This window comes from Dunckerocampus dactyliophorus, chromosome 9 (assembly GCF_027744805.1).
Source record: "Dunckerocampus dactyliophorus isolate RoL2022-P2 chromosome 9, RoL_Ddac_1.1, whole genome shotgun sequence".
NCBI classification, from domain to species: Eukaryota; Metazoa; Chordata; class Actinopteri; order Syngnathiformes; family Syngnathidae; genus Dunckerocampus; species Dunckerocampus dactyliophorus.
The window spans coordinates 5,972,412-5,985,290 of NC_072827.1; the positions used below are offsets into that span (position 1 = coordinate 5,972,412).

At 45.3% G+C, this 12,879-nt stretch overlaps 1 protein-coding gene across 3 annotated transcripts; it reads right to left on the reverse strand.

Annotated features, from left to right (window-relative positions):
- Positions 1 to 251: 251 nt before the first annotated feature.
- LOC129188209 (cilia- and flagella-associated protein 251-like) lies at positions 252 to 12,473 on the reverse strand. 3 transcript variants are annotated; one of them, XM_054788404.1, is made up of 5 exons: positions 12,284 to 12,473; positions 4,279 to 4,938; positions 1,977 to 2,042; positions 1,766 to 1,873; positions 252 to 1,658 (listed from the first exon to the last, which is right to left on the reverse strand). In XM_054788404.1, the coding sequence occupies exons 2-5, from the start codon at positions 4,853 to 4,855 to the stop codon at positions 406 to 408; spliced, it is 2,004 nt and encodes a 667-aa protein (XP_054644379.1). In that variant the 5' UTR covers positions 4,856 to 4,938; positions 12,284 to 12,473; the 3' UTR covers positions 252 to 405. The 3 variants fall into 3 exon arrangements, with proteins under 3 accessions (XP_054644379.1, XP_054644376.1, XP_054644377.1); XM_054788401.1 differs by lacking the exon at positions 12,284 to 12,473 and adding an exon at positions 5,013 to 6,174; XM_054788402.1 differs by lacking the exon at positions 12,284 to 12,473 and adding an exon at positions 5,013 to 5,234 and having other exon boundaries at positions 4,336 to 4,938.
- Positions 12,474 to 12,879: the final 406 nt, after the last annotated feature.

The window sequence follows — 12,879 nt, forward strand, 5'->3', positions numbered from 1 at the left end:
TTATTTGACATTGTTAAAGGAACTTGAACATTAATGGGGCCCCAGTATTGGAAATGCAATGAACAAATTGTGCTTGTGTTTGTTTGAAATGTTATGAGAGATTATTAAAGAAACTTGTGATACGATTCATTCTTAAAGTCATATTACATTAATAAAAGCACTTCATATTTAAAACATGTCTTGTTTAATACTTGAAGGTTTCTATCTCCAAAGTTTTATTTTCATTATTAAGTAAATAAAGTAGTCAAGAATAGTTTAATAAAAATGCAGTTTACTACAGACCACCCAAACACACAAGTGCACATGCAAACAAACAGGAAACATCAAAACAGCTGACCAGCTCATCCCTTAAACAAAAATCACATGAAATGTCTGAGCAGTCCCTTCAACACATCACAAGCAGTCTCAATTCTCCTCGGTGGTGGCCCTCATCTCTGCAAGTAGTGGTGGTGAGGTGGTGATTGGTATGGGTGGAGCGTTCATCTCCTGCCTCTGGAGGTCCTGGAGAATCCCCCCCTCGCTGACAGCGCTCATGTTGGTGTGGTTAATGGAGGAAAAGTTCGGCATGTCTGACAACATGAGTCCTTCGTTGGAGCTCCTTGGGGTGGAGGATGGCTGGCTGACTCTGGGTGTCAATTGCTGGACGTGCTGAGGCTGATGCTGAGGCTGAGACTGTTGCTGGAAGTCGAGAGGCTCCTGCTGGAAGCCGTGATGCTGAGGCTGGGGCTGGAAGTAATGCGGCTGCTGGTAGAATGCGAGTGTGGGTGAAAGTACTGATGCTGGACGTGGTGGAGCTGGAGGAAGGGGGTGGGGGATGGGTTGCTGCATCTCGTGGAGGATGGCCGTCATTCTCTCCACTGTGAGCTGGTACTGGGCCTCAGGTAGTCGTTGGAGAGACTGGGACATGTACGTGATGAAGGGCTGCCTTGCATGGCTGATCTCTTGGGCTTGGACCAGTCTCTCCATGAGGGCGTTGGTGGCCTTCATACAATCCCTTATCTCCAGCATCGCAGGGGAGTCTTCAGGCTCAGCTCTGGTGGCGGCACGGCGTGGTCTGGTGGTGGTGGAGGAGGGAGCTGGTGAGGGGGTGCCCATGGACCTCGTGACTGCCGCTTGAGTTTCAATGAGCGAGAGTGAGCCCTCGTCCTCTTCCTGTTCCTCGACGTCGCGGGAAGGCTGGCGAGAGGTGCTGGCCGACGCCGAGGGCTGAGCTGCTGGAGGCTGGCTGGCTACAGGTTCCTGTGTGAGGGGTATGCTTCTAAGTGGCTGACCTTTCCTGGGCTTCACCTCCTTGTGTAGAAAGGCGCAGTTCCTCTGGACGAACAGTTCTCTGTCTGTCAAGTTCGGTGCAGCCTGGCCAGACTTCTTGGAGAGAAGCTTAGTGTAGAGGTCCCGGACTGACTTCCACCATGTCCTGAGAGCTTTAGCTCCCTCCTCAATGTCCAGCTCTCTTGCCTTCCTGGTCCAAAGCTCCGTCTTCTTCTTTGTATTCTTGTAGTCGGTGGCCCCCTTCCTCCACAAAAGTTCGTGCTCCCGGACCCACTCGAAGAGTTGCTCCTGAGTGTCATTGTCGAGCAGGAGGGCCTTGCGGCGAGACTTCTTCTGAGGCTGACGCTGTTCATCGTCCCTCTCCAAGTGTGGGTGCTGAGAGACAGAGTCTGAAAAATATAACAATTGAATAAAAATAATAAATGTATAAATGAAACATATATTATTTAGATCAATTTGTATTGATTTTTCATTGCATTCATCACATTACAATTACCTTCAGCACCAGCAGCACGGCCCTTCTCAGGTTGGTCATCACCTGGGGGTTGCTCCTCATTGTCAGGCTGGTCCTGTGTCAAGACCTCCTCGGGCTCATCATCAAAGTCTGCAAAATATAACAAATGAATAATAAATGAGCAATGTCAACGTGAAAGAAAGATTATGGTTATTATTATTATTAAATTTCAAACATTTTCATTGGTGATTACCTTCATCAGCAGCTGCCCCTGCCTGGGCTGTGGTAGCAGTGGCGTCTGGTATGGCCTGACTGGTCTCTGCAAAATATAGCAATGGAATAATAAATTAAAAATGTTGAAGTAAAATACATAAGGTAAATTTTGCATATTGGTTCATCTTCTTGGAGGCTGCTGCCTTTCCTTCTCCAGCCTTCCTCTTCTTTTGTCCATGTGTCATGATGAACTTCAACTATCGACTTCTATCAAAAATCTATCAGAACTTCTATCAAAGCGATCCGTTCAGCTCCGTAGTCAAAAGCGGTACGCCGTTAAACCAACTTCAAACTCCCGCCGAGCCAACGCCCACATGCGCACAACGCCGCTCTATCAACGCCCGCGTCACCGCTAAACCAACATTCGCTACCGTTAAACCAACCCTAAAGCAACGCCGGCTTCAGCGGTGCACTGCTAGGACAACGCCCGCGTTTTCGATTTTTTTTCCCCATTTTGTGCGCGGTGACAAGCATTGTCGAAATTCGGCCTCCGTTCAAGGAACACTAAAGCAAAGTTCGGAGGGTGTGATCGGGCTTTAACCGGGGGGGGTTCGAACGAACCCACCCGCGGGCGACCAAAGGTCCGCTTGGTTAAAAAAAAAAAAGTTGTTATCAAGGTGTGCAGTCCCGTTCACTTCCCCAACATCAGGGTCCTCCTTCAGTTGGCCTGTACCATCCCAGTAACATGGTGTCAATGTGAGCCAAGTGCCAGTACCTTGAAGCGTGTGAACACCGACATGAGGGCCAGTATGACGCAACAGCGGCTGACCTCGCTGGCACATTCACGACAAAAAGGTTATCAACCTGGAGGAAGTGGTGGACATATTTTCCACGACACATCCAAGAAAGATGATGCTGAATTTGTGATAGGTAAGGCTGAAACACTTTGTAGTGATTCATATAGTGTAGGCCTGTGTAAATAGCATCCACCACTGAAGCCATGGCATGCTCAGTCGCACAGTAAACTCATTAACTTATCTAAATAGGGCAAGCCTGATGTTGTCATTTTGCCCTTAAACTTGTAATTTGGAGGAAATAACATTGTTGTTATGTCTGTCCAAAATATGCATCAGAAAACTGTTTTTTCAGGCTCCAAATGCAAAATTTCCCCTGCTCTGCACACCCTCCTCGCAAAAGGTCCGTTCACTCAGATTTTGGAAAAAATAAAATAAAAAAAAAAAAAAGATTTTTTTAACCCACCCCGAAAAATATCTGGTTACAGGCCTGTGATATTGATCCAGATAAAGTACTTTTTAGTTAAAATTTTCAATAAAATGTAATTTGCCAGTTTGCTTGTAATTTCGTTATCCTGATTCTAATCAGAATAAAATACCTGACAACATTTTTTGGAAAATAAAATTGTGTCAATACACTTGTTTATGAACATTTCATCAATATGTAATACAACAATATCAACAAAATAATATGAATCCCTTTTATTACATACAATTCTTTGAGCAAAATTAAATCAACACTGCAAAATAAGAAAATAAGAGCAAAAAAATACTGTTTTGCTCTCACCAAAATCCTTCAAAAAGTGGTCGGTGCACCAATGAGTGAATCATAAGAACTCAAGTCAGTAAAGGGAATCAAATCACTACTTTACAGACCGAATCTGGAAGTAATTGAACAGGAAGCGACTTCATCAGGTACAGCATTTAGTGATGACAACATAAAGTCAAATAAAACACCGTTAACTACAAATGAAACCACTGCAGTCACCATGTCTTTCTTTTGCACATTAATAAAAACAAGATGTGTTTATTGAACAGCAGTATACTATCAGTGACTCTGCATGTGTCTTTTCAAAGAGGACTTCCAAGAAAATGTGTCACCACAATCTAAGCAAAAAAATGTTTTTTCTCCTGTGTGTGTTCTCATGTGTAATTGCATGTTTGTCTTTTGAGTGAAGCGTTTACCACAGTCTGAGCAACTAAAAGGTTGTTCTCCTGTGTGTAATTTCATGTGTCTTTGCATGTGTGTCTTTAAAGTGAAGCGTCTACTACAATCTGAGCAACTAAAAGGTTTTTCTCCTGTGTGCGTTCTCATGTGTAATTGCATGTGTGACTTTCGAGTGAAGCGTTTACTACAGTCTAAGCAAGTAAAAGGTTTTTCTCCTGTGTGCGTTCTCATATGTGATTGCACGTTTATCTTTAGTGTGAAACATTTACCACATTCCGAGCAACTAAAAGGTTTTTCTCCTGTGTGTGTTCTCATGTGCCCAGCCAAATGACTCTTATAAGAAAATCTTTTATCACAAACTAAGCAGTTAAAACGTTTACCTGTCTTCTTTTTAGAGCTTTCAGAGTGTTTGTTGCCAGTGTGAGTCGTCAAATCACCTTCACAGTCTGTATCGCTGCTCAGAGATTCTTGGTTGTAGTTGCTGTCTTCATCTTCAGGAGAGTGTGACGTTGTGTCGTCACTATCTGACAGTGGAGCGAAGAGGTGGTCTCCATCAGCTTCTGTTGTCATGTGTTGCAGTGAGCTGCCGCATGAAGGCACCGCCTCTCTCATCTCCTCACTTGGACTATGATGAAGCTGTGAGGACTCAGGTGGTTTGTCTTCATGGTCTTCGGTCTTCACAGAGACACCAGTCAGTGGCAACCTGGTGAGATCATCCTCGTCTGGTCTTAGAAGATGCTCTTTGTCCTGAGTGATCGAGAGTTCTTCCTCCTCCTCTTTAATATAGGGGGGCTGTGGCTCCTCCTCTTCCTCTTTAACAGAGGGGGACTGTGGCTCCTCCTCTTCCTCTTTAACAGAGGGGGGCTGTGGCTCCTCCTCTTCCTCTTTAACAGAGGGGGGCTGTGGCTCCTCCTCTTCCTCTTTAACAGAGGGGGGCTGTGGCTCTGCCTTTCTCATCTCCTCACTTGGACTATGAAGCTGTGAGGACTCAGGACTCCAGCACCAGCAAAGCAAAGAACACAACAAACTTGTGGCAACACCTAAAAGTAAATGACAAAGAGGCATGTTCTTATGTTGACAGTGCTACGAATTAAACTTCCTTATTTTCATTTACTGGTGTTCTGCTTCTTTGTGTTAAATCCATTCCATTCCATTTTCCTCCGCTTATCCGGGTCCGGGTCACGAGGGCAGCAGTCTTAGTAGGGAAGCCTAGACTTCCCGTTCCCCGACTACCTCCTCCAGCTCCGCCGGGAGGACACCAAGGCGTTCCCAGGCCAGATGTGAGACATAATCCCTCCAGCGTGTCCGAGGTCTTCCCCGGGGCATTCTCCCGGTTGGGCATGCCCGAAACACCTCACTAGGGAGGCGTCCGGGAGGCATCCGGACTAGATGCCCGAGCCACCTCAGCTGGCTCCTCTCGATGTGAAGGAGCAGCGGCTCTAGTCTGAGCTCCTCCCGGATGACCGAGCTCCTCACCCTATCTCTTAGGGTGAGTCCCGCCACCCTACGAAGAAAACTAATTTCAGCCGCTTGTATCCGCGATCTCGTTCTTTCGGTCATGACCCAAATCTCATGACCATAGGTGAGGGTAGGAACATAGATCGAACGGTAAACTGAGAGCTTTGCCTTCCGGCTCAGCTCTCTCTTTACCACGACAGTCTGGTACAGCGACCGCATTACGGCAGACGCTGCGCCAATCCGCCTATCGACCTCACGCTCCAACCTTCCCTCACTCAAGAACAAGACCCCGAGATACTTGAACTCCTCCACCTGGGGCAGGACCTCATTCCCAACCCGGAGAGAGCAATCCACCCTTTTCCGACTGAGAAACATGGCCTCAGATTTGGAGGTGCTGAGTCTCATCCCAGAAGCTTCACACTCAGATGCAAACCGTCCCAGTAAACGCTGCAGCCCGATGAGGCCATCAGGACCACGTCATCCGCAAATAGCAGAGACGAGATCCTAAGGCCCCCGAACTGGACTCCCTCGACACCTTGGCTGCGCCTAGAAATTCTGTCCATGAAAATTATGAAAATTATGAACAGAATCGGTGACAAAGGGCAGCCTTGGTGGAGGCCAACGTTCACCGGAAACGGGCTTGACTTACTGCTGGCAATGCGAACCAGGCACCTGCTCCGATTGTACAAGGACCGAATGGCACGTAGTAGCGCGCCAACAATCCCATACTCCCGGAGCACCCCCCACAGGACACCGCAAGGGACACGGTCGAATGCCTTTTCCAGGTCCACAAAGCACATGTAGACCGGTTGGGCAAACTCCCAAGTACCCTCCAGTACCCTTGCAAGGGTGTAGAGCTGGTCCAGTGTTCCGCGACCAGGACGAAAACCACATTGCAATTCCTGTAGCCGAGGTTCGACTAACTGTCCTACCCTTCTCTCCAGCACCCTGGAATAGACTTTCCCAGGGAGGCTGAGGAGTGTGATGCCCCTGTAGTTGGAACACACCCTCCGGTCACCCTTCTTGAAAAGGGGGACCACCACCCTAGTCTGCCAATCCAGAGGTACTGTTCCCGACTTCCACGCAATGTTGAAGAGACGTGTCAGCCAAGACAGTCCCTCAACATCCAGAGCCTTGAGGAATTCAGGGCGAAACTCGTCCACCCCCAGAGCTTTGCCACTGGGGAGCGTTTTGACTACCCCAGATACCCCAGCCACGGTGATGGAACTGTCCACGTTCGTGTCCTCAGCCTCTGCTTCCTCTATGGAAGGTATGTCAGTGGGATTGAGAAGGGCCTCAAAGTATTCCTTCCACCGCCCAACTATATCCTCAGTCGAGGTCAGGTCTTATTTCGGGCTTATGAACATAATGAAGATGTACTGAAAACAAGTGTGCAAAAAAATGTTAAGGTTATAAACAGTGTAAACAGTGTGGACCGGGCACTGCTTCCCCTTTCTGAGGTGCCGGACGGTTTGCCAGAACCTCTTCGAGGCCAACCGAAAGTCGTGTTCCATAGCCTCACCGAACTCCCCCCACACCCGTGTTTTTGCCTCAACCACCGCCGAAGTCGCGTGCCGCTTGGCCTGCCGGTACCTATCAGCTGCTTCAGGAGTCCCACAAGCCATCCATGCTCGATAAGACTCCTTCTTCAGCTTGATGGCAGCCCTGACCTCTGGTGTCCACCATCGGGTTCGGGGCTTACCGCCATGACAGGCACCTACCACCTTACGGCCGCAGCTCCGATCGGCTGCCTCAGCAATGGAGGCACGGAATAGAGCCCATTCTGACTCAATATCCTTGTCCTCCACCGGGATGCAGGCGAAGCTCTGCCGGAGGTGAGAGCTGAAGACTCGACGAACAGGAGACTCTGCCAAACGTTCCCAGCACACTCTTACTACATGTTTGGGTCTCCCGGGTCTGTCCGGCATCCTCCCCCGCCATATAATCCAGCTCATCACCAGGTGGTGATCAGTTGACAGCTCAGCCCCTCTCTTTACCCCCGTGTCCAGAACATGCTACTAAGACTGTCCAGACTACTAAGTCGATCATAGACCTGCGGCCTAGGGTGTCCTGGTGCCATGTGCACTTATGGACATCCTTATGTTCGAACATGGTGTTTGTGATGGACAAACTGTGGTTCGCACAGATGTTCAACAACAACACACCGCACAGGTTCAGATCGGGGAGGCCGTTCCTCCCAATCACGCCCCTCCAGGTCACACTGTCATTGCCCACATGGGCGTTGAAGTCTCAAAGCAAAACGACGGAGTCACCAGTTGTGTTAAATCCAATTTTGGATATTTTAAGAATTTATGTTCATGTACAGTATATATCCTGTGTATATCTATGCTCTTATTTCATATATCAGCCGGTATGGATGGATAGATAAATGGATAGAGTGGCTTCTTTCAGCCTCCAATCGCCATAGGCCCAAAAAAATCCTGTATTGGTCGGGGTCTAGTTGGAACAGTGACATCCAGTCAGGGAGGCAAGCTGAAAATATTAACTTCAAATATCAACATTAGCGACTGAACTGTGTGTATGTACTTTCTGTATGATTTTTATGATGATTTGAGTAAAAAAAAAAAAAGAAAAAAAAAACACTGAATCCTGACAGTGTGGTTCGCCTGACATTTTCTCAAACTAATTGCTGTAGTATAACCTGGAGCAGGTCACTGATGTGTGAGGTGAGTTTGGTGGCACTACTCTTCACTGAAGTGAATTTATTGAATTCTATTCCCAATAAAATTGCTAAAAACTAAGTGAAAGCGCCTTTTCCCCAAACTAAGTCTTGTAGTATAACCAGGAGGATGCAGTTAATATGTGAGGTGATTTCGGTGGCACTACACAACACAGTGAAATAACTGAATGGTCGTTTATTGTTTCTTCTCAATATAGACATTTGTAGATGGTCCCTGCGCTCCTGCCTAGCTGCCAGATGCTCATAGAGATCAATGAAAGTCAGTGGTTCCCCTTCAGACATTTGACTTGAAGCCTACTCCTGCACACTTAATAAACATAAACCTTTTTTTAAAATCTTCATTAACTTGAAATATTTAACATGATTAACTAATTTTATGCCGCATGGTGGTCTAGTGGTTAGCATGTTGGCCACACAGTCACAGTCTGGAGATCGGGAAGAACTGGGTTCGTTTCTCCCTTGGGCATTTCTGTGGGGAGTTTGCATGTACTCCCCATGCGTGCGCAGGTTTTCTCCGGGTACTAAGGTTTCCTCCCACATTCCAAAAACATGCATGTGAGGTTAATTGTCGACTCTAAATTGTCTAACTTGTGCATAGGTCAATTCAATTCAATGTGTGAATGGTTGTTTGTCTATATGAGCCCTGTGATTGGCTGGCGACCAGTCCAGGGTGTACCCCGCCTGTCGCCCGAAGTCAGCTGGCATAGACGCCAGCATGCCCCCGCAACCCTAATGAGGAGAAGCGGCATAGCAAATTAAGTAATTCTGGTTCAAAAATGTATATTCTGCATGGTAAAATTTTGATAAAAGTTTTACATGAACATTGATAAATTGATAACATATCTTTTATTTTAGCCGGGTGTTTGGATCCTCCCGTTTGAATGGGTTGAACTTTGAATCTTTACTTTTGTCCACTTGCAATTGCTATGATTTAAGTCTGCATATTAATTTGATAGCAAAGTGAAAGGGAAGGTTTAGCAAACATGATAAAGTACAAAGTCCAAAGTACAAGAACACATACAAGCAGCGATAAAGCCTCATTTTCGGGGGAATCTCCACTCTCTCATGTTGACATGCACATACATTGACAGGTTTTCACAATGCAGGGATTGGAACGCCTAAATAAATGAAGTCTTCAAGATTAAACACTCTTAATGCACAATATAATCATCCAACTTACGTATTAGTTCATATAACTCTCACAGAGCAATCAACAACTTCATGCTGTCTCCTTCCTTCTTTTCAGTCTGACTGTGTGCTTTGCACTGTGGTGCATTCACGCACACTCGTAATTGTGAGTGTTGGGCGCTAATTGTTTTTCATAGTTATTTACGTACCCTCTATGACAATTGGCGTACCCCGCTTTGGCAACCTTTGATGTAAGTCATACTGCACAGAGGACGATTAGTTTTGAAAAGTTAAAAAAAAAATGCTGTAGCTTTTTGTCTGTTACCACGGTTAGAAAAGGGTATTGTTTCCTGTGTAACAACAATTCACTTGGGCATTATTGATCCCGGTGTCGTGCCAAAGTAGGTATCCTCGATATAAAGAGTATCCCCTGCCGTGAGACAGCGCACAACTGCAGGAGCGTGGAGCTGAGTTTCCTTGCTTAGACGTTGTCCTAGCTTATTAAAAAAGAAAATGTGGATTGCCACGATCATGCTTCGATTGTTAAAGATGTTTGGCATTGTAATATGTGACATTTCTACCTAAATAAAGTGTAGATTGGAGATCAGCTTGCTAATTAAACATAGGCTAAATACACTGCACTAGATTCAAACACGCTGTAATTTAACCTTTAGGTACTGTAATCTACAGTATGTGAGCATTTGAGCACACTGCCAGACTCAGTTTCCCCTTTTCCACTCCAATTATAGTCTGATACAGATATAGATGATACAGTACTGCCAACAACAGTTGGCACTGTACTGTAACTCACATTCCTTTCCACAGGGTATTATGTTTATATTTCGTGTTTTTTTAAAATCTGCCTTCTGTTGGTCATCTTGAGCAACATCATAGTATTTTTTCAGAAATTGTCAACAGGCTATCGACCAGAACATGTTATGAGGTGTGCACACATTATTTCAACCTGCCTGACTGTGTCTGCTGCATAAATGTCACCCCCACCCCACCCCCATCCCCATTCTCAGGTGATGTACTAACATCATATGTGCTTTATTCTGCACATGTTTGTGATCATACAGGACAAAACTTGTGAATCAGGGTTAGTTTCATAAATCACAGATCAAGTTAGAGGGGATAAATAGTATTTCACCCCGTTAACTACACTTGAAAATGTATGCCCCCCAGTGCTGCTGAAAGGTCCGCGCCACCCCAAAGCAGTCACAAGCCATCAGTGCACAGTCGGCTTCCGCGGCATAGTGGAGCTCTACGTATCCATGAATCACTCATATGTGTGGTGCGATTCCGCGGGGGTGGATCTCGCCCTGTTTTTACAGAGCAGGATCTAAAAAGTACATGTTTTTAAATCTTCATTAAATTACTACTCATTACAACTGCAAGATAAAAGGTGGAGGCTGGAGGCGAGTCCGGATGTAATTATTGACTTTGAGATGAAAAAAAGAGATAAAATATTAAAATTGTTTGATTTTGATGAAGTGATGGCCAATTTTATATTAACAAACAAGAATCAAGTTTATTTGTAGTTCTAAATGTAATTACTGTTTTTTGTCTCTCCTATGAGGTTATGCTTTTTTACTACAGCATCTGTTACAGCGTCATATGGAAATTATATGTAAATTAGCCCATGATGTCATCTTTGTAAGTCAGCCAATAGCTATTTTTCTTGGCAACAGAGGTTTATGAGGAAGGGAGTCTGACTTCTGTGATCAGGGCAGGGACGGACTGGTAATCTGTGAGTTCTGGCCGTCCAGTCTACGGCCGATAATTGGTCTTTTTTTTTTTTTTTTTTTTTCGGTCGACCGGCCCTGTCTAACAGTCTAACAACTAGGCCTACCAGCAGATGGCGCTGTAACGATCATTTGTCAATCAAACATACAGTAGGCCTACATTCTGTCATTATCATTATCAGCTTCTACTTATTTGATTTGCGCTGTTATGATAAATAATGGCTTATTGCCCTCAAAAGAAACACGCAGTTAATTTGACAAATAGGCTACATTAAAAATAAGGAGACACGGTAAATGACCGCAAAATTTCTTTATGCGCCGCAGTTAATTAATGCATTGGCCTGGAACCTATTTCAAAACCATATAGAACCCCTTCGACCCCGGCGGGCCCCGGTTGGTGGGTGGGCCTATTTGGGGGAAAAAGTCCAGGGCTTTTTTTGGTCCCAGTCCTCCCTGGATCGGGGTGCAACAACTCTGCAATAAGATAAAATCCATTGAAGCACAATTCTTCCATTTAATCCAGTACGAAATGGAGACATGGAGAAAAAAACATTTCCGCCGTGTGAGACCATTTAGATCTTTTATCGGCAAATAAGCCATTATAAGTAAGCCAAAAAAGCCATGCTTTTATTTCCTTTAATTCTGTGTGTCATATTTTCCCCTGAAACAATTCATCTCCTCTTGCTAACAAATTGCTTCTGCATTTCAGTGACTCTTAGGTTAAATTGTTTTTATTTTCTGCAGGTTAAATGTCCATCCATCCATCCATCCATTTTCTATACCGCTTCATCCTCATTAGGGTCGCGGGGGCATGCTGGAGCCTATCCCAGCTGACTTCGGGCGACAGGCGGGGTACACCCTGGACTGGTCGCCAGCCAATCGCAGGGCACATATAGACAAACAATCATTCACACTCACATTCATACCTATGGGCAATTTAGAGTCTCCAATTAACCTCACCTGCATGTTTTTGGGAATGTGGGAGGAAGCCGGAGTGCCCGGAGAAAACCCACGCGCACACGGGGAGAACATGCAAACTCCACACAGAAATGCCCAGGGGAGAATCGAATCCAGGTCTTCCCGATCTCCAGGCTGTTCCTGTATTGGCCAACGTGCTAACCACTAGACCACCGTGTGGCCCAGGTTAAATGTCCGATACGTTAAAAAAAAGCACCCCATCCATTATGAACCTCCAGAGAAATTGATGTGTCCGATGTGCCAAGGCATCGATGCGCACCCTTTATTATTATTATTGAGCGACACAGCGGCACAGTGTCGATGGTTTGGGTAGTGTGCCGGTAATCTACCCATCACTAGTACCAACTAAATCATGAACATTAACTTTATTCTTACCTTAAAGTCCAGTCTCCAACTTTGTCTAAGTTTCCTTCGGCAGGCAGTTTGAATTGGTAGGTGGTAATTACCCAGAATTCTTCTTCTTCTTTTACTGTGGTATTCTCAAGAAGCAGTCGTTAGAATTCCTTTCACTCGCTATTATGTAGCTAGCACACAGTGGCAACCACGTTCAATACAACACACTCTAGTTCTTCTTCTACGCTCATCTCTTCTTCGTCACTGCAGTGCGTGTACATATTGCCACCTCGTGTCCAAATTAAGACACCACATATCCTCCTGAATAAACGAAACACATCCACCAGAACAATTGCTTCTGTATACCCAATGAAAATATAACAATAATAACAATAATGATAATGCGTCTTTATAATAATAATAATAATAACTATTAATATTATTATATTATTTCTTTTTTTATTATTTCTGGCACCAGGAATCTATAGAGTCGTACCACTTGGCTGTCTTGCAGTGAGAGCGCAAGTTGCTCAAGTCTTAACAATGGCTGTAAACTTGGCAACAGCCTCTTTGCTGATCTCGGCCATCCAGAGGTAAGCAGTTCACGTCGTTTTGTCTGTACAGGACATGAAGCACAT

Excerpts from the sequence above, each read along its gene's own strand:
- LOC129188209 (XM_054788401.1), bottom strand. The coding sequence starts at position 5,052 with ATGGAATGGAATGGATTTAACACAAAGAAGCAGAACACCA. Across the intron at positions 2,043-4,278 it reads AAGCTCTAAAAAGAAGACAG|AGACCAGTCAGGCCATACCA; the intron begins GTAAACGTTTTA and ends TATATTTTGCAG. Across the intron at positions 1,659-1,765 it reads CCGTGCTGCTGGTGCTGAAG|ACTCTGTCTCTCAGCACCCA; the intron begins GTAATTGTAATG and ends TATATTTTTCAG.